The following is a 25,677-nucleotide window of genomic DNA, read 5'->3' as shown; positions in this document are numbered from 1 at the left end:
TGCCATCTTAGATTCTGTGGTATTTTAGCTATCTGCTTCCACTTTCCCACCACTTGCAAACTTCTCACTGTTCTGTTTGCCCTTGTGGCCCCTTCCTCTAATTCCCACCCAGCTACAGCTCCCCTGCAGCTCCAACAATCCCATCCACCAATCCCTCAGGGCTGCCTTCCCAGTCACTTTCTCTTTCTCCCTCACTTCCTTCTGTGTACCTGCTACAGCTTCCACACCTGGCTTGCCCCCTTCCCCTGCCCCAGCAGCCCCCATCCTGCCACCATGGCAGAAAATGTTTCTCTTCTTGTCTCTTCCTCTCCACCTCCTTTCTTATTCCTACAGGAGTAAAAGCTCTCCTAAGTACCTGGTTGCCCTGGTTTCTGCAGGACATTGGAGCTTACTTCAAGCCTGGTATGTCACTCTGATCTCAAGCTGCAACCCTGAAGGTACAGCAGAACTCTGGCCCCTCAGGCAACGGGGCCACTGTTGAGCCAATGACGGACACAAACCAATATTCCCCACCAAATAAGGGCAAAAAGACCCCCACTTCAGTTTCCCTGTCAAAGGGTTTTTTTTTTTTTAAAGATTTATTTTTATTATTTTTTCATTGGAAAGGCGGACATACAGAGAGGAGAGACAGAGAGGAAGATCTTCCGTCCGATGATTGACTCCCCAAGTGAGTGAAACGGGCCGATACTATGCCGATCCGAAGCCAGGAGCCTCTTCCTGGTCTCCCAAGCGGGTGCAGGTTCCCAAAGCTTTGGGCCGTCCTCGACTGCTTTCCCAGGCCACAGGCAGGGAGCTGGAAGGGAAGCGGGGCTGCCGGGATTAGAACCGGCGCCCACATGGGATCCCGGGCGTGCAAGGCGAGGACCTTCAACCACTTGCGCCACCGCGCCGGGCCCCAAAGGGGTTTTAAAACCCCCTTGCATGTCTCTTCCTGGCTCCTCTTCCTCTGTATCCCTCTCCTTCATGTCTGTCTGTCTGCTGGACAGGGAAAATGCCCAGAAAAACAAGTTCTGCCACAGCTCTGAGATATAAAGCTGGGTAGGATGACAGTCTGCAAGTGACCATAACAAGAGACAAGATGGCATGAGGAGTAAGATTGGAGTGGATGGCCTGGGTCAGCCTTACCCTTTTCTGAAAGGTTAATGCAGATCAACTCATATGCAATACATACTGTTTGTTACCGGCCTGTAAGAACCACCAGGACAGTCTTAACATAGACTAGGAAATGGGAGGGCAGAATGGCATTTCCCGACAATAACATACTAATGCTCTGGAATCCCCAGTCATGTCACAGGTTGTACCTCAGGTCGTGGTCAGGTAAGCTGAGAGTCACGCCCACCAGGTAGCAGGCAGAGATCCAGGACAATCTCCCACAATGTGTTCTTCATTGTGTGAACAGTGGGTTTCTAGATCTTATTCCATTCACCTATTTCTGTGCCTTTTCTTGAATATGATTGATCACAGGAAGTAATGTGTCTCTCTTGGCTCTGTGTCTCACACCTTCCGTCAGGCTGCTGGAGTAAAGCTTCCTGACAGAGCTCACCTTGCAGCCCAGCAGGGCAGAGCATGTGATTCTAAGCAACCACAGCCTAACAAATCTGCACTGGTGTTAACTGCTTCTCAGATTACAGCCCTTTGTGTGGAGTCTCCTGAAGTGGATGGTTTGAACAGTACATGTTTAGGCCAGGGGTCAGGAAGGCAGCACAGGTGAGCAGGGACTGGCCAACTGTAGGATCACATTTTGCTTGACAGTCAACTTAGATTGTGTTACAATGCATTTAGACCTTGGGTGGAAGGGTTCATTGTCCCATCTGCCCCAGTGGAGTCCCTCCGAACCCCAGTCATTTCTGTGAACAGAGAGGTTCTACACATGTTGGATCTGAGTCTTGTTTCAATCTATTTATAAATTTAATTTTTTTTTCAAAATAAATGTAGAGGGAGCATAACTCCTCATTTCTTAAATGTGGTTGTGCATAGCAACTTCTTCCCCAAAAGGACAGTAAAGAGGCAGAGAGAATTGCTGTGCAGTAAGCAACCCAATCCATAGACTTCAGCTTGGTGACCCAGAGAAGCATCCCAGTGGTGTGTGGGACAGGCCTTTCAGCAGGCTTCAAACTAACTGGGGGAAGAACAGTGAATCCTGGCTATGCTACTTGAATTAATAATGTCTTAGTATTGGTTTGTGGAGAGTGTCAAAAGGACCCCAAGTCATGAAAGATGTTTATAATCAATGACATTGTATGTGGGTACTTTTTTAGTTTCTCTGTCGATCTGAAACTGCTTAAAACATGTTTTTTTTTTTTTTTAAGATTTATTTATTTTTATTGGAAAGGCGGAAATACAAAGAGGAGGAGAGACAGAGAGGAAGACCTTCCGTCCGATGATTCACTCCCCAAGTGACGGCAACAACTGTAGCTGAGCCAATCCAAAGCCAGGAGCCAGGAACTCTTCTGTGTCTTCCACACAAGTACAGGGTCCCAAGGCTTTGGTCCGTCCTCAACTGCTTTCCCAGGCCACAGGCAGGGAGCTGGAAGGGAAGCAGGGTCGCTGGGATTAGATCCCGTGACCATATGGGATCCCAGGGCATGCAAGGCAAGGACTTTAACTACTACACTATTATGCTGGGCCCTCAAAACATGTTTTAAAATACTTAACAAAAACATGCTCTCCTGGAACACATTACCCATACTACTTGGGGAGCACCCACTGACAACTTTGAGCTGCTTGAGTGTATCATCCCGGCCCAACTGCTCCTTAGAAAGACTGGGACATGCCCCACAATGCCAGCAGAGCCCACGTCTAACAGTGCTGCAGCTTTCTGTACGGTGACTTGTCCTCCACTCCTGGGTATGTTGGCCCTGCACCCCAGCTAGCAGGTGAGCAGGGATGGCCTTGAGGGTTCTATTTCCACATTCAGGCACAGTTCTCAGCATTCTTCAGTCCAGAGCAAGTCTGAAGCGTGCCAGTGATTTCAGGGACTCTCATGGCCACTTTGACAAACGGATATAGGATTGTGGGTCAGCTGCACTGAGCAGGGAGCTGGCAACTGTCCCCAGCAAGCCTTGGTCCCCAGGGTACACCCAAGGGTGGCACCACCTGACTTCTCACACTTCCTCCACTCTTTAGTAGTCCAGGCTGGGCATGATGGAGTGGATTCCACTGAAGGCCCCTGCCCAGCACCAAGCCCTGCTGAAGTCTGCTGGCGCTTCCTGGGCCCTTCCTCCCCCACTGCCCACAACGTCATGAAATCTTCAAGGCAGTGGCTGCCTCCCCCTAGGTCTCAGGGCGTGGAGTCCTCCTTTCCCTGGGAGACTCAGCAGGGACAAGGGGCACTGCTGGCTCTGGAAACAGTAATGAGAAGGGAGCAGTGAGCCAAGGCAGTGCCCGTGGGAGAGAGGGAGGGCCTCCTGTGTCCCCATTCACACGCTGGGAGCCCTGTGCTGAGGCATGGGGAGGGAAAGACGCCACAGTGCCCCTCGCTGTGGCTCTGGCGGCTCTGCCTGGCTCCACCTGCTGTGGGTGTTTACAGGTGAGCCCTGCTTGGAGACCGGCTCCCTGGAAACCTAGCAACTCTGGCCCTCCCCAGCCCAGCAACTGGCAGCACCAGGGTTGGCTTTGTACATGCCACAACCCAGGAAGGGATGTGGTCATCTCACTGACAACTTCTTCCATGGATGGAGACAGTCTCCAGGCAGTAAGCTGAGCCTGCAGCAAGGGGTTCTCCAACGACATAGCTTGGCTTTGGGCCTCTCCTGCCCTATGTGGTCATCTCACACAGTTCCCAGAATGCTGAATGCATCAATGGCAGAGCCGTCGATGACAGACCAGATGACCCGGCTGACCCTGAAACTCCTGGGACAGGTGAGATGCAACTGGGAACATGCCTGCCTTTTTTCTTTCTTCTTCTTCTTCTTCTTTTTTTTTTTTTTAAACAAAAAAACAAAGATTTATTATTTATTTGAAAGGTAAAGTTACCGAGAGACAGGGAGAGAGAGATCTTTCATCTGCTGGTTTATTCCTCAAATTGCTGTAAACAGACAGGATTACTGTAAACTCTGGCTAGAGCCGGGAGCCTCCTCCAGGTCTCCCATGGTGGTGGAAGAGCCATCTTGCACTGCTTTCCCAGGTGCAATGGCAGGAAACTACGGACTATGATTGCTACAGCAAGTGAATTAGTCTGCAATACTCTGACCTCAAAACACTTCTGAAAGGAAACCTAAGACCCTGCCTTTGGCAAACTGCCTGCTATTGAGTTCCCCCTTCCAAAGCAGTTGTTTCTATGGTTTGTAGCCTTGGCATGAAGACATGTCATTTCTTGCTTTCTTCCTTGTGTCTGTGAAGTACCACCTAGGTTCTTCTGGTGGTTCCCTCAGGTAGGAAGCTGGCACAGGCCTAGGCCAGGCTCCGCAAAGCTTTCCCATCTACATCTCCCACTTTGGAGACAGCCTGGCCTCCATAGCACACTGGGGTGAGCAGCTGCAGGCTGTGTCTGTCCCATGATGACCAGTGTTTAAAAGTTACCAAAAATGTAGACAGGTTTTGGGCTAATTCTTCCCCAGTCAAAGCTGCTCCCTTGTGCACATCACTGCAGAAACCCCCCTTCTCTCCAAGGTGGGGTTAATGTCCAGCAGCCATCCTTGGGCCTTAGGCCGAGCACATGCCTGTCCATATCACACGGCACTTCCTGCTCCTGACATGCCTTCCCAGGGCGCTGCACACTCAGAGTTCCAAGGGAGGCCACTGGGAGAAGTAGGCAGGCCGGCCCTATTCACCATAAATTTCCTGTTCCTCATAGAAGCTGGAACAAGAACGAGAAGAGGCGGAGGGGGACTGTGAGGATCCCCACCTCATTCCAGGTAAGAACCGTGGGCAGCTGTCCCAGGGAGGGTGAGAGCAAGACTATGGGAATCCAGAATCTCCTTCACACTAAAAGAGGCGCCCCACACACTGTGTCACCCTGAGAAAGTGGTCAATCCCCAGGCTGCAGATGAGAAAACAGAGGCAGAGGGGGTTAGGAAACCCACCTTGGATGCCCAGAGCTTGCCCTGAGGTGGATGGAGGCCATCTTGTTCTCATCCTTACTGGCAGTGGGGTCCAGATCCAGGGATGTCTGGAAGAGGAGGTAGGGAGGTTCTCTGGGGAACATGGGGTGGCCCAAGGGTTGTGGGGGATCCAGGTCAGACAGCTGGACATCCCAAACCAGAGCACCTGGTCACAGCTGAGCGCAGCAACCGTGGCAAGGATGGGGGACGTTTCTGAGAAACACTGGGTAGGGAGGCAAGGCTAAGCCTGGGCAAAAGAAGAGGCAGAGCTCCGCCCAAGATGTTGACACCCCTGTCAGAGCCCTGCCCCAAGATGCTGGGAAAGCTCGCAGCCTCCGGACTGCCTGCAGGTGGCTCCAAGTGGCAGGGGGCGGGAGGCCAGGCTCCCTGTCCTCACCCTGTAGGGACTTCCTGCCCCTGGGGACCCATCTCATATGACTGCCAGCTCTAGAACTGAAGACTGAATCCTCCTTCATCACCCCCAGACACTGGGCCCCCTTCTTTGGGATAAGAGTTTCCGCAGAAAGCTCTCAGATCACTGCCAGCCCCTAAGAGTGTGGGTGAGTTTGGGTCACTTTGGGAGGGACTCCTGGAATCATAGCCCTCTCACCATAGAGCACCCCCAGCTGCTCTGTGCTTCCTTCCAGGTAAAGAAGATACACTGGACCCCACCTTGCAGAGTGCTCTGAGGAGGAGGAGGGCCCTTCTACAGCGACTCTGGGTAAGCCTGCACACTCTGCCTCCAGCTTAGGCAGGACACCTGAGTCAGACGCTTGGGTCGCCCCCTGGACCCTGAGCCTCTTCTCACTCTAATATTTGTGATGCTGTGACGTGAGTCCCTATTAATTGTGAGCTGCCAAAATACCTCACTTACCCCTGAACCACTCAGCAAATGTTACATGCAATGCAAAGGTTGTGAGCTCAGAAAACTGCTTTGGTTCCATATATCAAAGAGGAAATGTTGAGGGGCTAGAACCCTGGCATAGCAGGTAAAGCCCCCTTATTTGTTGCCAGTTCTGTCTGTTCCACTTCCCATCCAGCTCTCTGATAATGTGTTTGGAAAAGCAGCAGAGGGATGGCCCAAATCCTTGGGCCATGCACCTACATGTAAGACCTGGAGGAAGCTCCCGGTTCCTGGCTTCCACCTGACCCAGTCCTGTCTGTTGGCAGGACCTCGGGGCATGAACCAGTGGGTAGAAGCTTTCTCTCTCTCTTTCTCTATCTCTGTAACTCTTTCAACTGAATATTTAAAAAAGAAAGAAAAAACGGTATGTTGAGAAAGGGCTTTCTGTTCACAGGAACTGGACTTCTAGAACATGTAACATCTCATCCAAATGACAAGGAGTGAGCACCCAAGGGTGCAGCTGGTGTAACACACGTCGCATTAACCCCACCTTGGAGAGAAGGGGGGGTTCTGCAGTGATGTGCACAAGGGAGCAGCTTTGGCTGGGGAAGAATTAGCCCAAAACCTGTCTACATTTTTGGCAATTTTAAAAAAAGATTTATTTATTTTTATTACAAAGTCAGATATACAGAGAAGGGAAGAGAGAGGAAGATCTTTCATCAGATGATTCACTCCCCAAGTGAGCACAACGGCCAGTGCTGTGCTGATCTGGAGCCAGGAACCTCCTCCAGGTCTCCCACGTGGGTGCAGGATCCCAAAGCATTGGGCCATTCTCAACTGCTTTCCCAGGCCACAAGCAGGGAGCTGGATGGGAAGTGGGGCTGCTGGGATACGAACCGGAGCCCATTTAGGATCCCGGAACGTTCAAGGCAAGGACTTTAGCTGCTAGGCCATGCCGCCGGGCCCTCACTGTGGTTTTTTGGCAAATTTTGCAAGTGCATCATTGTATGTGTACCCCACAAAGTGCCCCCCAATATCTCGTTTTTCCCAGCCTTGCTCCAGGTGCAGAGGTGGCATGTGTGTGTCCTACGTGGAGGCCAGGGAAAGAGCATCAGGGACCCCCCCTTGGGCCCTCCCCGTGGGGAGCCATGTCTGGGCCTGTGGCCCAGGCAGCTCAGTACAGGCTGGGGCTCTTTGCTGCATGTAGCTGGCTCTGCCTTGACCTTGCAGGAACAGCAGCTGCTGGATGAGCTCTCTCGGACCCATGCTTGGAGCAGCCCAAAAAGAGGAACCTGTGGTCCAGCCCCACCTCCAGAGGTACCCCCAAGGGGTGTCTACCCCTCCCCAGAGCCTCCGCGGGTCATCCTGCACTCGGTAAATAGTGTGGGGAAGGCAGCAGCTCTCTATGAGGGTTTGAAGGGGGTTAGAGTGGTACAGACATGCGGGAGACAGGATGTGTGGCAACAGATGGCGTCAGGGACCCAGCATGGTCTCCTGAGAGCCAAAGCAGTGACCTTCCCTGTGTTCAGCCACTTTAAACAGACTTTGTGGGAACCCTGAGAATGGCTGAGGGCGTCACCCTCCCGACCTGCCCCAAGTCTCACTGGGTGTAGTTGCAGGGGGCGGGGGGCTCAGTCACCAGATGACCTCCCTCCGCTTCTGAACTACATCTTGGCCAAGGAGTACAAAGATCCTGACCTCGAGGGCAAAGTCAGAGGGTGAAAAAGTGTTCCAGCTTTGGACTGCATGCAACACAAAGCAATTCTTCCTTAAGCAAAGGGTCACATGTCTGGCAAGGGATACTTGGAGGAGAGACCAAAGCCAGACCTGGTGCATGGAGGCCCCGGCAGGAATTCAGTGTGACTGGAGTACATCAGAGCAGGGCTGGGAGCGGGAGGCTCTGCATGGGCTAGCTGAGGCTAGAAATTTGTACACACCTGTCCTTGGGGTCTATGTGATGGAGCCAAGACAAAACAGAGGCTGCCGCTGTGCCCAGACTCTACACCTCCCGCTCAGATGCTCCATAACCTCCTTGCAGGAGTGGTGGGCAGGGGAGGTACCCAAATCCATCTGCACTGACTGCACAATGCCGAGAGTGAGTAAAGAACTCGGATTGCTGTCATGAACCTCGCCACAGAGGGACGGGGCCTGCAGCCAGGCCCGGGCGAGCTGCTCTAAGGAGGCTCCCTTGCTGCTTGACGTCACCAGTTGGGAAGCCATGGCCTTGCACAAGAGCTGACCTGCCTCTTGTTCCTGCACACCTAAGAGTTGAAAATTGTTTTACATGATAATTTAGGGGAAAACAATGGAAGAATGCTTTACAACATTAGACACACACACGGAGTGGAAAGTTCAGGGTTAGTACCTAAAATGTCATTGGGCCAGCCTCATGTATTTGCACATGCTCCATGTCTGCTTTCTGCCATAGGTAGAGATGAGAGGTGGGAGATCCCGTGGCTCACAAAACCAGAACAACACTGTCTGGCTCTTTACAGAAAAGTCTGCCAGCCCCTCGTCTGCACCACCCTTGCTGTGAACTGAAGCAGATGGAACAAAGGCTTGCAGGGCCTGCACCTCAGAAGATTTAAAACAGATTTAAAACTAGTACTTGGTGCACCCTCAAAAATGTTGTGCATTGATTTCACACAGAAGAGAAACCAGTCCCCTTATTCTCACAATAAGTCCCATATGTGCTGCGACATAGGACGGAGCCACACAACCACCCATGTGGTGTCTGAATAAAACTGAGCCCACTTGTTGGTGACTCACTATTCTGCATACAAGTCAGTCCTTAGGGTCCCAACACTACTACTGTCAGGAAACAAATGAAAACTCCAGTGAGCTACCGCTGCATCCTTGCCAAAATGGCTCAAATCAAAAGACTAAGCATGCTGGTGGCTGGATGCTTCCACTAAAGCACAATTAATGGAATCAGGTATTTACTGGTCTAGCTGAGGAGAGGAAGTATGAAAAGTATTAAGTCTACTATGACTTCACTGCCCTGATTCAGCTTTCTCTTTTAAGCCTTTGGGTTAGTCATGTGAAATTCTTTGCGATGCATGTAGGGATGGGTAAATGGGTGGACACGTGGGTTACTGAGGGTGTATGGGTGGACGAGTGATTGGATACATGGACAAATGACTGCATGAGTGAATGGGTAGATGGACAGACTGATATACAGGTGAGTGGACAGATGCATGGAGGAGCAGATGGTGATTGGATACAATGGCAGATGACCAGATGAGAGTAGACAGAAGGATGGATAGTTGGGTAGATGGCTGAATGGACAGATGGGTAGATTCTGTGGACAAATTCTAAAGACATATGCAGGGAGCTGACTATCAGGCTCTTCTTAGGGTCCCCAGCCTCCTGCCACCATCATCCAGCAGCTGCCTCAGCAGCCACTCATCACTCAGATACCTCCGCCCCAGATGTTCCCCACTCAAAGGTCTGGAAGTATCAAGGAAGGTAAGTGATTCATACTGTGCTGCTATGGGCTTTGAAGTTCTCCACTGAAAGAAAGCATTTTCATAACCGGAATACTCATCTAGCGACAGCTTATGACTACTAAACATGAAGAGAATTTTAGATCGGAAGAAATCCATATGTGAGGTCAGCATTGTGGCAAAACAGAAACAGCTACTACCTGTGGCACATTGGTCATGTCCTGGCAGCTTCACTTCCAATCCTGTTTCTTGCTAATGTACCTGGGAAAGCAGCCAACACTGAAACTAGTACTTGGGCCCTGAACCCAAATGTGCTATCTGGCTGAAGCTCCTGATTTTTTGGTCTGGTTCAGCTCTGGCTGTTGTGGTCCTTGGGAATGAACCAGCAAATGGAAGTTCTGTCCTTTCTCTCTCTTCTATTTCTGCCTTTTAAATAAATAGAGGGCCCGGCATCGTGGCCTGGAGGCTAAAGTCCTCACCTTGAACATGTCGAGACCCCATATGGGCACTAGTTCTAATCCGTGCAGCCCCGCTTCCCATCCAGTTCCCTGCTTGCAGCCTGGGAAAGCAGTCAAGGATGGCTCAGCTCAAAGCCTTAGGACCCTGCACCTGCATGGGAGACCTGGAAAAGCTGCTGGCTCCTGGCTTCAGTGCAGCACCGGCCATTGTGGTCACTTGGGGAGTAAATCACCAGACTGAAGATATTTCTGTCTCTCCTTCTCTCTATATATCTGACTTTGCAATAAAAATAAATAAATCTTTGAAAATAAATAAAGAGAGAGAGATGGGAAAAGATAGAAAAAGAAACAAAGGTCTTCCATTTCCTGGTTCACTCATGAAGTGACAATGGCCAGGACTGGGCAGGATGGAGCCAGCAGCCTAGAGCTCCATCCAGGTTTCCCATGTGGAGGTAGGATCCCCAGGAGTTGGCCTCCACTGCCTTTCAAGGGCCATTGGCAGGGAGCGGGACTGAAAGTAGAGCAGCTGGTATGGACTGGCATTTATGTGGGATGCTGGCATCACAGGTTCTAGCTTTACATGCTACCCCACAGTACCAGCCCCTCACATCTGCTTTTTTAATCATTCCTTCTTGTCCCCCAAGCAGCTGTTGACTAAATTTCTGTCATGCACTATCAATTTACATTTTCCAGATTGTTATAACCAAGAATTACGCAACAGATGCTTTTTCTCAGGTCTTCAACCACTGAGCAAGATTCATTATTCTTGTTGGATTAGTCAGATTTTCATCACCATAACAAGCACCTGACAGGAACTGCCTGTGGAGAAAGGTTGTTCGGCTCATCGTTTTACAGATTAACAGTCTACAGCTGAGCATCCCTGTCAGTCTGGGGTCTGAGAAGGGCAAGGTCGAGGAAGGACTGCATGATGAGTCAGACAGCAGGGCTGGAGGAGGTACTGCACGTGTGGCCTTTTCCTATAAAGTCTGCAGTCAATCACTGGCTTCACCATAGCAACACAGCCCAGTGTAACAGGCTCTCTAAGGCACCCCCACGACACCTGGGTTGCAGCAAGCCTTGGCCAGCAGTCCTCGGTCTGTCGGGTTGAAGCACCTGCAGGTTGAGTCACCCAGGCTGTGAGTGGTCTGGAGCATCTACTCCATGGGAGGGAAGGAGAAGAAGGGCAAGTGTCCACAGCAGCTTTCAGGACTGCTACTTCCTTTTTTTTTTTTTTTTTTTTTTCACTCTTGCCTCTCTGGTGGGTATGTCCTGGTAGTTTATTCTGGTTTTGTTTTTCATATATTAATCAGCCACTTGAACTTTTTTGTGAAGTGTCCATTTTTCTTTCAGATTGTTTCAGACTTTTTTTTGATTGTAAAGTCAGATATAGGGAGGAGGAGAGAGAGAGAGGAAGATCTTCCGTCCGATGATTCACTCCCCAAGTGAGCACAGTGGCCGATGCTATGCCAATCTGAAGCCAGGATCCGGGAACTTCTTCCGGGTCTCCCACACGGGTGCAGGGTCCCAAAGCTTTGGGCCATCCTCGGCTGCTTTCCCAGGCCACAAGCAGGGAGCTGGATGGGAAGTAGAGCTGCTGGGATTAAAACCGGCACCCATATGGGATCCCAGTGTGTTCAAGGTGAGGACTTTAGCTGCTAGGCCACGCCGCTGGGGCCCCCAGATTGTGACTTCTTAGCAGCTTAGCAAATTTGTACATTTTAAAATTTTTATTGGAAAGGCAGATTGACAGAGAGAAGGAGAGACAGAGAGAAATATCTTCCATTCGCTGGTTCACTCCCCAAATGGCCACATTGGCCAGAGCCACGCTGATCTGAAGCCAGGAGCTTCTTCTGGTTCTCCTATATGGGTGCAGGAGCCCAAGGACTTGACCTGAAGGGCCGAGGATTACAGTAGCACCACCACACGGGCCATAGGTGTTCTTATTTTACTTAAACATAGTTGCAGACTTTCTCTTTTATGATTAGTGCCTTTTATATCCTGTTGAAGGATTGTCATCCCACTCAGGTTATGAGGAAGAGTCCGCATTTTCTTCCTCAGCCTCACCTACCTGTCATACTTGATTTTATGATCCATGTGGAGTAAACAGTTACTTATTTGAAAAGTAGAGTTACAGCAAGTGGGAGAATCTTCCATCTGCTAACTTCCCAAATGGCTGCAATGTCTGGGGCTGGGCCAGTTCAAAGGCACGAGCCCAGAACTCCATCCAGGTCTCTCAAGCAGGTGGCAGCAACCCAACAACTTGGGTCATCCTCTGCCACCTCCCCAGGTGCATTAGCCAGAAGTTGGGTTGGACATGGAGCAGCAGGGATTTGGAGTGGTGCCCACACGGGATGCAGGTGTCCTAGGTGGAGGTCCAGGCTGCCATGTCCTGCTGGCGGCCCCTGGAATAGATCCTGTGTGTACCCTGAGATGGGAGATGCTGTTTCCTGGACCTGACCTGAAATGCCAAGTGCTCCTGCTCCCCTTGCGGCAGGGCAAGAAATAGGTGGTATGCCCTGGTGCAGTCGCTGCTGTTTTGGGCTGCTCATAATGGATTTTCCTGGAGGGAATCCCAAGGGCTGACTTGGGTACAGATTCCTGTCTGAGGCCCAGGCTGGCCACTGTGCTCTGTGTGGCTCTTCCAGGGTCTCTGCTGAGGTGAGGCCGTGAGGCGGCATGCAGCTGTATTGCTGCAGAGACCCCTCTGCCCTGTGCTTCTGACTCTGGGGACTGTAGTGTCAGCAGGACTTGCCTTGTGGGCATTGGGCCAAGGACTGTAGTCCCAGGTTGACCTTGGGGCTATGTCATTTCCAGGCTGCAGAAAGCACCAGCCCATCACATGACCCAAAGTGACAATGTTTTGTGGTATGGGGCTGGCAGGTATATAGGTTCCCGTGCTTGAGGTCACTGAGTACCACCAGCTGCATGGTTCCAAGCAGCCAGAGGGCATCTCCTCATGGCCCTGGGCTCCCAGGGAAGGTTCCCTCTGGTTTCCCTAGCTGGGTGGTACTCACAGGGCTCCAGCCTTGGCCTTTCCCTTGTCTGAGTTTCCACTTTCCCATCTGTCTTGGCTACTTCTGCAGAAACATAACACTTGGTTTAGGGTCCCCCTGGAGAAGCCAGTCATCTTCTGATCCCAAGTACATTGGCACAGACTCTCCAGAAAGGTCACTGTCCATGAGATTAGGAGATTTGGACATAAAGTCCTTGATCACCATGTAGCCCCAGGATTTGGAAGCAGGGCAAGAGCATCATCTTGGGGAAGCTGCCTGACCTAGCAGCTCCTCCTCTCATACACCCCCAAGGGCCTACATGTGGGTCCTTGTGACAGATACTCTCTGGAGCTTATGGGGCACAAAGCATGAGTTCATTTCTTCTCTGACATGGTTAAAGTGATGAACCTGTCTCAGACCTGGTGGAGGTGATGGGCCTGTCTCCTGTCAGACCTGGTGGAGGTGAGGGGCCCGTCTCCTGTCAGACCTGGTGGAGGTGAGGGGCCCGTCTCCTCTCAGACCTGGTGGATGTGACGGCCTGTCTCAGACCTGGTGGAGGCGAGGGGTCTGTCTCCTCTCAAACTTGGTAGGGCTGATGGGCCTGTCTCCCTTCAGACTTGATGAAATGTTAGGCCTGTCTCCTCAAAGACATAGTGGAACTGACGGGCTTGTCTCCCCTCAGACATGGTGGAGGTGATGCTGCTGCAGAGTGCGCAGATGCACCAGGTGCTGCTGCAGAGTATGATGCTCAGAGCCCTGCCCCTGGCACCCCAGGTAGGCTACTCAAGGGGGGCCCTCATGACACCCTCAGGGGGCCCGGGTGGCTTCTGTTCTACAAGTATCTGCCTCTCTGTGGCTCTGACACAGCATTTCCAGCTCTGGTTCCTTGGCTCAATTGTGAAGCCCCCAGCACTCCCCAGACAGTTGAGGCCTTGAACTCTGTTGAGGGCCTGGCCCATCACCTCCAGCCTGCTGCTCATGTTGGGACCACTCTCAGGCAGCAGGAAGCACAGGGAGTGGGGTCATTTTTGGAGCTCTGATGACAAAAACCATGGCTAAGCCAGGCGTGTGCTCTGTTCTTGACTGCAGGGGACACATCCAGCTGCCCTTCGGGCTGAGAAACCCAAGCTGCCCCCGGTGCACCACCACCACCACCACTACTCATCCTCAGCTCCTGCGCAGGCCAGCCCAAACTACACCGTGCCCGTCAACTATCCCACGTGGCCGCCCGTGCTCATGGCCACTGCTTTCCCACCCATTGCTGGCTTCCTACCCACCCCACAGCACACGACTGTTCCTGCTGCCACATCTCTACCCACTCTTAGCAGCTAAGTCTGGTCAGGGAGGCCAACTTCCTGGGACAGGCAAGGCAGTGACCCCAGGGTGGGTGGGGGCCTTCCCTCACCTCTCTGAGGAGCCGGCAGACACCTGCCCGCATCAGACCTGAAGACAGCAGTCAGAGAGGAGGCTGGAAAGACCCTGTACCTCCCACAAAGCAGCAGGTTGCCAGGCCACTTCACAGGGATGGGCTACTGCCTGCTCTTATCAAGTCCAGCAGAACCGGCCTGGCAGTGTCCGGTCCTAGCTGGTCAGGGAGTACCCCACCCACAGCATGGTGTCTGTGGGCCAGGGCAGCCCTACCTTCCCTCCAGGTGTGCCTGGCGAGTGCCCTGCTGCATCAGGCTCCAGCTGTGGCGAACAGCAGGGTCGGCCACATCTACCACCCTCCATGGATGTGCTCAGGAAGCCAGACTAAGCGTGCACCAGGATCTCATGGACTGGGAGCCTAACAAGAGAGGCCAATGGCCACAGGAGTCCCTGTGAGTGGTCACATGGGATCATAGTGGAAACTCACTGGCCACATGGGTACAAAGCCCCAAGATGTGTGCATGTGGGATCCAGAGCTGGAAGATCTCTCTCTCTCTGTAACAGTGGCTTTCAGATAAATAAATCTTTAAATCCTTTAAAAAAAAAAAAAAGCTTTGACTATTATATAATACTGAGCTTCAGCCTAGTGGTCAAGATGCAGGATGACTCTTGCCCAGACGCAGAGGGACACCTGGCCCCTGGCTTCAGCCTGGGGCTGCTCTGACCTCTGACCTTCAGGGTGTGAACCAGCAGACAGAGTACTTCTCTGTCTTTGGCCTCTCCCTGCATTGCCTTTCCAGTAACAAATACAAATGAATAAATCTTTAACAAGAATGTAACAGATCTGAATAGAAGTCCCCAAACCAACCCACCTCCTCCTGCAAATACAGCTCCCATCTGCCACAGCAGATGGTTCCTGCCAGGCTTTGGCTGTGCATGAGGCTCCTGGGAGGCTGGGTGCCTTTCACCTACACTGAGCTCCTAGATCCTGGCTGTTGTATTGTTTGCCCCTCAAGCGCTATACATTGTCACTGATGTGAAAACCATTCATGAACCTGGTACGACAGCTTGACTGGCTATCTTCCCCCTTAAAGCTCCAGGACCCTATATGGGCACTGATTTGTGTCCCAGTGCTCCGCTTCCGATCCAGCTCCTTGCTTGTGACCTGGAAAAGTAGAGGAGGATCGCCCGAACCTTGGGACCCTGTACCACATGTGAGACCTTCTGGCTCCTAGCTTTGGGGTGGCTCAGTTCTGGCCATTGTGACCACGTTGGGTGAACCAGCAGATGGAAGGTCTGCCTCTCTTGCTCTGTAAATCTACCTTTCTAATAAACAAATCTTAAAAAAAAAAAAAAGAAGAAGAAAAAGAAACTATAGAAACACCACTGTGTGTGTACAATAGACAGAGCCCCAAAGCAGCTGCAGTGCATATAGCCAGCTGACCCAAACCCGGAGCCCTACCCGTCCTGGTCCCTATGTGGGTGTAGTGGCTCAAGGACCCAAGCCAGGTCATAAGCAGGGAGGTGGAATAGCAAGTAGAGCAGCTGGGTTCCAAACCAGTGCCCGTATGGGATGCCTGTGCCACAGGTGGAAGTTCAGCCCACCACACCATGGTACCAACCTCCAAAATAAACAAATGTTAAAAGAAAAGCTTGACCTATTTCATGTTATTTTAAAAAATATTTATTTGATTCTTATTGCAAAGTCAGATATATATAAAGCAGAGAGACAGAGAGGAAGATCTTTCATTTGATGATTTCACTCCCCAAGTGACCGCAACAGGCAAAGCTGCGCTGATCTAAAGCCAGGAGCCAGGAGCTCTTCTGGGTCGCCTCCCACACGAGTGCAGGGTCCCAAAGGTTTGGGCCATCCTCAACTGCTTTCCCAGGCCACAAGCAGGGAGCTGGATGGGAAGCAGGGCTGCCTGGATTAGAATCGGCGCCCATATGAGATCCTGACATGTGCAAGGTGAGGACTTTAACCGCTAGGCCACCTCTCTGAGCCCAATTATTCATGGTTCTTTTTTTTTTTTTTTTTTTAATACTTACTTGAAAGGCAGAAGATAGGAAAAGAAACGTAGACCTTTCCCCTTCTGTTGATTTACTCCCCAAATGCCTGTGACATCTGGGGCAGGGCCAGGTTTGAACCAGAAGCAGTCTAGTCTCCCAAACCACTTGAGCCATCACCGGCTGCCTCCCAGGATCTGCATCAACAGGAAACTCATGTTTCAGGCTGACCTTCTCTAACATGGCTTCCCTCTGGCTCATCTGTCAACATGGGGCAAAGCATTTCAGCAGAACTTGTCTTGGGCTGGCCTGGCCTCACTGGGGGAGGGGTTTGGTTCCAGGTTCTTACGATGTGGGGGTTCTGTGGGAATCAGGATGATGGCTCTCTGGGGATGGCCTGTGGTGAGGGTGCGGCCTTGCCAGAGGAGGATGGAGGGGTGAACTTACCCTGTATGCAGTGCCCTGGCCACCACTGCAGGTTGAAGAGTCTGAGCAGGTGCTTCTGGTCTCAGAGCTGCCCAGGCAGGGCAGCTGGGGGCTGGGGTGATGGGAATGCCTCCTCTGCCAGGTCTTGGGCATCTATGCACACCTGATGATGCAGTACATCCCCTGAGACCGACGATGTGTCGGGTGGTGCAGCACTGATGAGAGGCCCCCCAAGACTGGCTGCTGGTGGCTCTGAAGCAGCTCATTGTGGAAACCACATGGAGAGCGCTGCCTGTTAGAGCAGGAGAGGAAACCTACTCCACTCTCTGAGCAGAGCAGCTGACAAGGAACTAGGGGTTCCTGACCAGGCTAGGGGTGCAAGACCCAGCTGATGACCTGACAGTGGGGCAGCCTCTCCTCACACTTGAGTCAGAAGTCACCCACACATAGGGAATTTTCCAATATGTAAAAATACCAAATAGGGACCAACACCATGGCATAGTACGCTTATCCTAAGTCTGTGGGTACTGTTCATGTCCTGGTTGTTCAACTTCTCATCCAACTCCCTGCTAATGGACCTGGGAAAGCAGCAGATGGAGAAGGTCAAGTCCTTGGGTCCCACACCCACGTGGGAGACCAGGAGGAAGCTCTTGGCTTCTGGTTTCAGACTGGCTATTGTGCCTACTTGGGGAATGAACCAGTGGATGGAAGACATCTCTGTCTCTCCTCGTTAAAAAAAAAAAAAAGAAAAAAAGAAATAGCAAATCAAGAGGAAAAAAGGAAAACAGAAAAGCAGGGAGAAGACACAATCACTCATAGCAGAGTGGACAGAGGTGCAGGCAGGGTGGCTGTGCACACCCCAAGGGTGCAATGGAGCAGAGGGCTGAGACACACCAGTGGTGCTTTGCTAGACTGCTGGGAGACAGGGACCAAGCCTTTGGGTCCTGAGACCCAGGTGCCCCTGGAATTTCCCTCTGAAGCCCAAGAGTGTGTCAGGAAGTAGGCCAGCAGGTCTCAGGGCCCTTCAGCTGCTCACAAGGCACCGTGGACCCCGGAGCTGCTGTTTGGGTGATGTCCAGTAGCCTCTGCCATACTGGACATTAGGTGGAGGACAATCATGATCAGTGGGATTAAGTCAGGTAGGGACAACGTGACTCAAAGTCTCAGGCTCGTGCGTGTTCCTGAGAACCGGACAGGAAGTCGAGGCTGAGATAGGGCACAACTCTAGTGGGAGGAGCATTTTCATGTTTGTAAACCATTTAATTTGAGAAACTGGACTAGCATCATAGGTTTCAGGATGAGGAAAGTCCACTGGGGCTGTCTTGTCACCATTGTCATTGATGGCAGCACAGATGGGCATAAACCCCTTCGGGCTGTTTGGCACTGACAGGTGCAATGCATATGTGTTCACAGATGCAGCAGGACACGCTGCTGGGAACTAAAATGGAGCAGTGAGAGCTTGATGCCCCCACGCCTGACAGCAGAGCAAAGCCATGGTGACAGCAGTAGCCCCAGAGTGGCCATGACTGCAGAGCAGGGTTTGCTCATCACAGACTTGTTGCTTGCTGCTGCCTTGCTCCTGGGGAATGGGGCCTTCTTGGGCATGTCTAGGCCATGGCCAAACTAGGTACAGGAGATGCCGGGAGATGCATGGGCAGGATGTTCTTATATCTGACACTGCCCATGGATTAGACACAGTGTACTCTGCTGCCAGGGCTGCCCCTTCAGCCTGCTCCTCAGTCAGAAGGTCATATGGAGAGCCAGGTCCAGGAGCCTCACTCACTCCATCCCTCCCAAGGAAACGCCATCTCGCAGGACCTACAGCTCCCAGGAAGCGTGGATATTGTACACCCTCACACCCAGGGCTCAGAACCCTTCATTTACAATAACCTTCAGTGTTCTAGAACAAGAACCGAAATGTCAGCTGCTCCTGGGCTCTGGATCAAGTCTTCCTCGTGACCGAGCCGACTCTCCACCTTCATGTCTACAGGACAGTGGCAGTCCAGGGTGGGGGTCATCAGAAGAGGCCCCTGCTCAGTGGCTGGAGCTGGGTTCCCAGGTGTCGGCCCAGATCCTCCAGCACCTGCTCTTCCTTCCGGTACATCTGAAACAAGAGGCGAGAGAGCACTGTCCTCTAGGAAGGGGTGCTAGTGCCCTTCTGCACTGACTGCTGTCCTAAGCTCGCCCGGGGGGGGGCGCTTAAGGAAGAGGCTGGGAGGGGACTTAAGGTCAGTGCCCAGGGCTGGAGGGGGATTTGCTGGCATTTTAAAACTGTTATCTGCAGCGGTCCTCTTGTCAGATGGGAGGCTTTCAGACCAACGAGGCACACTGCTGGCACCTTCTCAACTGTTGGAATGCAGGAGCCCAGTCCCCTAAGGAGCCCCCTCCATATGTGGATACAGAAGTGGGTCACCCACCCATTCCATCTGAGCAGAACCTGGCAGACAGCTCCTCCCCATGTGGGAGCCCAGTTCTTACCTGCTGCCACTCAGCCTCTGTACCATGGGTAAAGCCCAGCAGGTGACATAGTCCATGGGTGGCAGTCACCTGTCAGAAAATTAAGCACAGCTCAGGGAATGATACAGCAGGAAGAGCCCGTTATAGAACCACCCTCTCACTGGGCTTCAATTCAGGGTATGGCTGTTTCCAATGGAATTGTGGGCTACAGATCACCTTTTGGGACAATTTTGCATTGTTCCTTTTTGCCTCAAGTCAAGGGGAAACAAACCTAGAGTGTCCTGGGGGCTCAACTCCTCCCTCCCTGGCCAAGAAGTTCATCTAGCAGGGCTACATCAGCATACAACACACTGTCCTCTGGGGATGAGGAAGACTACCTTGGGAGCCTCTGGGTTTTCACAGTAGGGTCCTCTCCTTCATCTGACCTGGGCACCCCCTTCTCTCTGCTGCAGCACCCCCAGCAGTCCATTGTTAGGATGCTGGGCTCCAGCATCCCCACTTACAGCCAGGGTGTCGTAGTAATCTTCGCTGCGATTGCACTGGTGGAGGATATACTCTACTCCCAGGAAAATGTCCCCCAAGTTATAATCATCTCGGGAGTGTGGCTGGGGAACTTCACCCGCTTTCAGATTCTGAAAATGAGGAAATGGAAATGGAAAGATGGCCTCAGACCACAGCCTTCACTGGGAAGACCCTGCAGGCACTTGGCTCCCCATCTGTTCTGCCAAGGGCCAGGGTGTGCCTGTGGGGAGCGATGGCATGGCCACTATGCATGGTGACATAAAATGGTTCTGTCATGTCAAATGGGGCCCTCTCCATGTCTCATCTCTTGCAATTCTGAATCCCACAAATCCAGAACTTCTGCAGTCACATCATCACATAGACAGGAGTTGATATTTTTCTCCTTTGCATTTGCATCTTATTCTAAAGTCTTTCATTCTACACAAACACTCCATTGAGGACCCTCATTGCTAAGACAGCATAGACTATATTTTTCTTTGCTTTTATGGAAAACAAATGAACCTTTTAATACATTTTTATGCTATGTTGTTAGCATTTTATCTTCTTCTTTCATTTCCCTGGATGTAATTCCAAATGCATCATCTTTTTTTTTTTAAAGTTTCATTTATTTGTTCTAATTGTTATTAACATTGTATTATGTGATACAGTTTTATAGGCACTGGGATTCTCCCCACCCCTCCCACAACCCTCCCCCCATAGTGGATTTCTCCACCTTGCTGCATAACCACAGTTCAAGTTCAGTTGAGATTCCTTCATTGCAAGCATATACCTAGCATAAAGTCAAATGCATCATCTTTTAAAAACTCTTTAAGTCCCCTACATGGTCAAATTGCTTTCCCAGAATTTGCTCCAATTTTTGCTGCAAAGCATGTAATCCAAAGTTATGCACAGTGTAAATTACTAACCTCTGGCTGTCACATTTTTCCGCTAAAACATACCTGCTTTGATTTTTCCAGGGTGGTTTTAATCTGAATCTAACATATTCATCGTTGCATCATGCTTTAAGCTGCACTACGCTCCACTCCTCACCTACTGTGGACAGCCCGCCAGGAGGCTGGTTCCCTGCCCTGTTCATCGGGGAATCCGTGGAACCATTGTTCCTCGTGGGGTGTGTAGGCCCCACTTTACATTCGGGCACACTTTCAAGTTTCCAAACTCACCAGGGGAAACTGCCCCTGGTGCCATGGTCACGGAGATTGGCCTTGGCAAGCTGGCGGCTGGCTGCAAGCACCCTTCTCACCTCGTGGAATGGGAAAGAAAGCACGTCGGTGGGGACGTCCTTCCCTCGGTAGACCCTGTTCACTCGGCGCATCTGGCCGTTGTCCACGCAGACGAGGCCCAGGTCGAAGGCCTGCACGCCCAGGATGCGCCTGAGCACCTGCAGTCGGCCACGGAGGGGCGCTCTCCGCAACGGCACGGCGCGCTGCACGTTGCGGATCACCAGACTCATGTGGACAGTGGGACTGGACAGGAAGGCTGTGGGGACAGGAGCGGGGCCTGAGGGAGGGCTGAGGGGGCGGAGAGCGGGGCCGACGTCAAAGCTGCGGGGCGTCGTCGGCGGGGACCGTCAGCGCCGGGCTGGGCCGCGTCCTGTCACCTGGGAGGCGTCAGTGAACCTCCACAGGCCACGAGGAAGACGCCCAAGTCTTGAGCCTGTAAAGCTGGCGGGGAAGCGCTCCTGGGCGCCGGAGCCCACCCCTCCAGGCGCGGGAAGCCGGGCGGCGGGGCGGCGCTGCCCGGGGAGGAGTTTGACCCGGGGCGGGGCCTGCGTGGCCCGCGGGGCGCCGGCCGGGGAAGCGGAACTCAAACGGCGGAAGTCGGTCCGCTCCGATTTCTGTCCGCCGCTCGGGGAAGCGCGGGCTGGCGCTTCTGCGCTTGCGCGTCCCGTGGGCCCAGGACGGGCGGACGGGCCTGCGAGCTGTTCTCTGTCGAGCGCTGCGGCTTGGGCGTCCGCGGGCAGGTGGGCCTGGGCTGGGGGTCCCCGACCTCGGGGGGCGGGGCGGGGAGGCCCTGCCGCGGGGCGCGCGTGGGGGAGCCCCCGTCCTGGGGGGGGGCCCTGACCTGGGTGGGGAGCCCCCGTCCTGGGAGGCGGGCGCCCCTTAGGAGGAGCCCTGGCCGGGAGGCGGATGGGCCCGGACCTGAGCGCGGGCTCTCGCTGCCTCGGCGGCCTCCTCGGGTCCTCCCGGGTGAGCTCTTGGGCAGTTGGGCCACTTCCTGGGGTGGGCGTCGGGGCGGAGGGCGGGGAAGACTGAAAGGCTGTAGTGTGTAGTGGTTCGGGCGTTACATTGTAATTCCCGGGTGAGCGAACTGGGGCTATCCTCGAGTTAACCCACCCAGTGAAATGGTTTTACATTTTGTTTAAATCTTAAACGGTTTTGGCGGCAAAGAAATTGACTTGTACCGTTCTTTATCCTGTGCCGTGCCCTTTCAGTAATTATTGTTGAGCCGGAGACATGGTTAGCATCCCTTCCTAAGAAAGCTGTTACTGGACGGAGCTGTGCGGTCTGTCTTTCAGCTGTCCGGGACTGCCAGCTGCCTGAGGACTCCCGACGGTGTGCTTCGCGTTGGTGCTGCATAAGCGGAGGGGAAGATGAACCCGCCGAACCCCTTTGGGGCGCCGCAGCCCGGGGGTTTTGCAGCCTCTGCTGGTGGTTCCGGGGGACCGTTTCAGGCCAAGGCGCCATTCCGGTTTGGTCAGCCTTCTCTGTTTGGACAGAACAACTTGTTGTCTGGCAAGAGCACAGGCTTTTCCCAGGAGTCCAGCCAGTCCTCGTCCGCACCAGCCTTGGTGTTCCCCCAGAGTTCAAATACAGGACTGTTCTCTGGACTTGAGCACGCTCCTGTCTTTGCAGCTGCTTCCAGCCCTTCTACTTCATCTGTCCCTGGAAACACGGGGTTCAGTTTTAAATCGTCCCCCAACCCTGAAGCTTTCCTGAATACCTCTGCTTTTGCACCAGAAGGCGGGGAAGTGCCTGGCCCTGGCTTTGGAAAAACAGAATTCAGCTTTAAACCTTTGGAAAATGCGGTCTTCAGACCGATCATGGCAGCGGAGTCCGAGCCGGAGACGTCCCAGAGCCAGGTCACCTCTGGGTTTTTCACATTTTCCCACCCAGTCAGCAGTGGCCCCGGGAGCGTGGGCCTTTTTTCTTTTCCTCCTGTGACCAGCAGTTCATCCACCAATTCCAGTTTCACGTTTCCAAAGCCACTTAACAGTAGCAGTTCATCGTCTGCCTTCCCTCCTGCCTTGTCTGGCCAGCATGCAGAGGAAGAGAGAGGCCCGAAGCCAGTGTTTGGAAGCTGTGGCAGCACCTTCTCCTTTCCCTCCGTGTCTGTCGGGGAGCCCTTCTCAGGCAGTAAGGCGGGCATCAGGCAGGGCTGTGAGGAGGCTGCTTCCCAGGGGGAGCCACTCCCTGGCCCTGTGAAAGGCGTGAAGAGGAAGGAGGACCAGGACCGCTCTCCCAGGAGACATGGCCACGAGCCCTTGGAGGACTGGGATCCTCTGTCCCGGGGTGACCACCCCCCAGACAAACGGCCCGTCCGCCTGCAACGACCCCGAGGGGGCACGTTGTTTGGTCGCACAATACAGGACGTTTTCAAAAGCAATAAAGAAGCAGGTCGTCTAGGAAACAAGGAGCCCAGAAAGGACACCGGCTTTGTGGGATCCGGGGAGAGTGACCACATGGCCGTCCCAGGAGGGGGCCCATCTATATTGGCACCTTCCCGGCTTGCAGGTGCGAATAAGGAGGAAGAAGTGGAAGGCAGGGACAAAAAGGAAGGTGAGCTGTTAGCACGTCATGCGGCCAGGTTCCCTTAGGTCCGTTCTGTGTGGTGCAGAGGGGTCCCCTTCAGGTCCCCAAGGTGGTAGTCTGGTTGTCCTGTAAAACCCCTGTGGGCGTCAGGAATCCTCATCCAAGCCTGGAAGTGGATCTTATATTTCCCGGAAACCTACCTTGCGAATTGAGCCTTCTTTTGTTTGGAAGTGCTGAGCTCACGTGTCCATTGTCTGCACCTATAGATTCTCTGCGAGGAACCCCTGCGAGGCAGAGTAAGCGGAGTGAAAGTGTGGACAGCCTCGGGGGCTTGTCTCCCACAGAGATCACTGCGATCCAGTGCAAGAACATTCCCGACTACCTCAACGACAGGACCGTTCTGGAGGACCACTTTGGCAAGATCGCCAAGGTGCAGCGCATCTACACCAGGCGCAGCAAGAAGCTCGCAGTGGTGCATTTTTTTGATCATGTGAGTTCTCTAAACTTCCCACTTTCAAGCCATTTTATTTTTGTTTTTGAAAAATGATCTTTTTTTGAGTTGGGGGAGGAGTTATAGCAAGGGGGAGAGAGATTCTCCACCTGCTGGGTCACTCCCCAGATGTCCACAAGGGCTGAATCCAGAAGCCGTATGCTTCTGGGTGCAGGGGCCCAGACACTTGGGCCCTCTTTGCTAGGTGCATTAGCCGGGGGCAGCCTGTGTCAGGTCTCGCTCCGTTTCAAGGGTTAATAACACGTGGACGGGTCACATCTTGTTAACCCTTCGAATGCGGCTGGACCTTGGGCTCCTAGGAATAGTGCTGCTGCTGCTGCGCTCATACAAGCTCCTGCTCTTAGGATTTTTTTCTCTCTTTTTAAATCTCTTTTTGCTGTTACTAAAAGGTTGATTGATTTATTCAGAAAAGACAACTTCAAAGAAAGAATGACAGAGAGAAATCTTCCGTGTACTCCCCATGTGACTGCAGCAGTCAGGGCTGGCTGGTTAAAGCTAGGGGCCTGGAGCTTCAGCTAGGTGTCTTCCCTAGGTGGTAGGAGCCCACAGTGTTTCCCCAGGCACATTAGCAGGGAGCTGGATAAGAAGTGGAGCAGCTGGGCCACAAGCTGGTGCCCATGTGGGGTGCTGGTGCTACAGGAAGTGGCCTTACGTGTTACACAGTACCGGCCCTAGAGAATACGTATTGGTGTTCTATGATATATCAGGTACCTTTCTAGTGGCTTGCTGAGTCTTGCTAAAAACTCATTTACATTTTGCTTTTTGCAGTGTACCTATTTCCCGGTAACATTTGTTTTAGTGTGTGATTTATTAAGTGTTGCCACTGTGAACCATTCATCCGATTGTCCTGTTACTCAGGAGCAGCCCCAGTTGCCCGGTGTGCTGTGTGTGTCGTTTCGTAGTTTCCACTTTGTTTCGGTGTGACTTGGCTGTCCTTCTGTTTCTGTTTGTAATTAGCTGGTGAGAGACTTTTTACTGAGTGACAGGCCAAGTGTATGGGTTTTCTCACAGCAGAGTTGATGTTTCAAAAAGGGCAGCGCAAACACAGGCTTGTGAAATAGAGGAGATGAGGAGCTGGCCACAGTGGGAGACACTGGGCGGAGAGGCTGCGCTGTTGTCTGTTGGGCTGAGTTTTCCGTCCTCTTTCCCTTGGATTCCTGATGGCATCTGTTTTTCAGGCATCCGCAGCCCTTGCTAAAAAGAAGGGAAAAAGTTTGCATGGAGACATGAGTATATTTTGGCACAAGAAGAAAATAAGTGAGTTTTCATGTATTCTTCACAGTCTGACGCTTTGTATGCAAAGCCCTTTGACCTGTGGGAGTGACCCTTCCCAGCCCCAGGGAAGGGAGGCTGGTGGGCTCTGAGTGACTCTTGTACCCTGTGTCCACAGGTCCCAGCAAGAAGCCTTTTGCTCTGAAGGAGAAGCAGCCAGGTGATGGTGAAGCCAGCCAGGGCTTGGAGGAAGTCCCCTTTCAGCATTCACCCCTCATCAAGCCTGTGGTGAGGACTGCAGGAGGCGGCCTTCTCAGTAAAAGGTGACTGGTGGGAAGCAGGGGGAGCTTGAGCTTGTGCAGGGATAGCTGAGGTCCAGAGGTCGGGTCCTTGGCACCTGTGTGGCCAGCATGGATGACAGAGCCCGGATGACTAGGAGACTGGTGCCCGCCAGGCTGGGGAACCAGCAGAGTGACTGCCACTGGCCTCTGGTTCTGTCCCATCTTGTTCCACTTATACAGGAGCCCCCACAGGTGGTTCGTTTTCTTCCCATGCAGGCGTTTTCTCTGGGAGAAGCTGGTTGCAGCTGTTACTGCTGGCCTCGTTCTGTTCTTTTCAGTTTGGTACAGATTGACTTATGTG

The 25,677-nt window shown here is 52.7% G+C and overlaps 3 protein-coding genes across 6 annotated transcripts in view; 2 read left to right on the top strand and 1 right to left on the bottom strand.

Annotated features, from left to right (window-relative positions):
* Positions 1-3,816: 3,816 nt before the first annotated feature.
* On the top strand, positions 3,817-14,115 carry CUNH21orf58 (chromosome unknown C21orf58 homolog). Its single transcript, XM_040986612.1, has 7 exons — positions 3,817-3,861; positions 4,796-4,856; positions 5,690-5,763; positions 7,117-7,260; positions 9,243-9,354; positions 13,466-13,557; positions 13,873-14,115. Exons 1-7 carry the CDS (start codon positions 3,817-3,819, stop codon positions 14,113-14,115), a joined length of 771 nt encoding a protein of 256 aa, XP_040842546.1.
* A 3,201-nt stretch (positions 14,116-17,316) lies between these two features.
* Positions 17,317-21,064, bottom strand: YBEY (ybeY metalloendoribonuclease). Of its 4 annotated transcripts, none has more exons than XM_040986769.1 (4): positions 20,804-21,064; positions 19,545-19,673; positions 19,063-19,131; positions 17,317-18,688 (listed from the first exon to the last, which is right to left on the bottom strand). In XM_040986769.1, the coding sequence occupies exons 1-4, from the start codon at positions 21,011-21,013 to the stop codon at positions 18,602-18,604; spliced, it is 495 nt and encodes a 164-aa protein (XP_040842703.1). In that variant the 5' UTR covers positions 21,014-21,064; the 3' UTR covers positions 17,317-18,601. The 4 variants fall into 4 exon arrangements, with proteins under 4 accessions (XP_040842703.1, XP_040842705.1, XP_040842704.1 ...); XM_040986771.1 differs by having other exon boundaries at positions 19,545-19,672; positions 20,938-21,064; XM_040986770.1 differs by lacking the exon at positions 19,545-19,673.
* Positions 21,065-21,334: 270 nt separating this feature from the next.
* The window catches only part of LOC121160729 (minichromosome maintenance complex component 3 associated protein), a 41,379-nt gene continuing 37,036 nt past the window's right edge, over positions 21,335-25,677 (top strand). Inside the window, exons 1-5 of the mRNA XM_040986768.1 lie at positions 21,335-21,523; positions 21,995-23,339; positions 23,579-23,802; positions 25,002-25,080; positions 25,214-25,358. Coding sequence (XP_040842702.1) covers positions 22,154-23,339; positions 23,579-23,802; positions 25,002-25,080; positions 25,214-25,358 — 1,634 coding nt within the window. The 5' untranslated portion in view covers positions 21,335-21,523; positions 21,995-22,153. The remainder of the gene's footprint in view (positions 21,524-21,994; positions 23,340-23,578; positions 23,803-25,001; positions 25,081-25,213; positions 25,359-25,677) is intronic.

Source organism: Ochotona curzoniae, unplaced genomic scaffold, assembly GCF_017591425.1.
Source record: "Ochotona curzoniae isolate NIBS_2020 unplaced genomic scaffold, NIBS_Ocur_1.0 contig_4516, whole genome shotgun sequence".
Classification (NCBI taxonomy): Eukaryota; Metazoa; Chordata; class Mammalia; order Lagomorpha; family Ochotonidae; genus Ochotona; species Ochotona curzoniae.
This window is presented reverse-complemented; position numbering and strand designations above follow the sequence as displayed.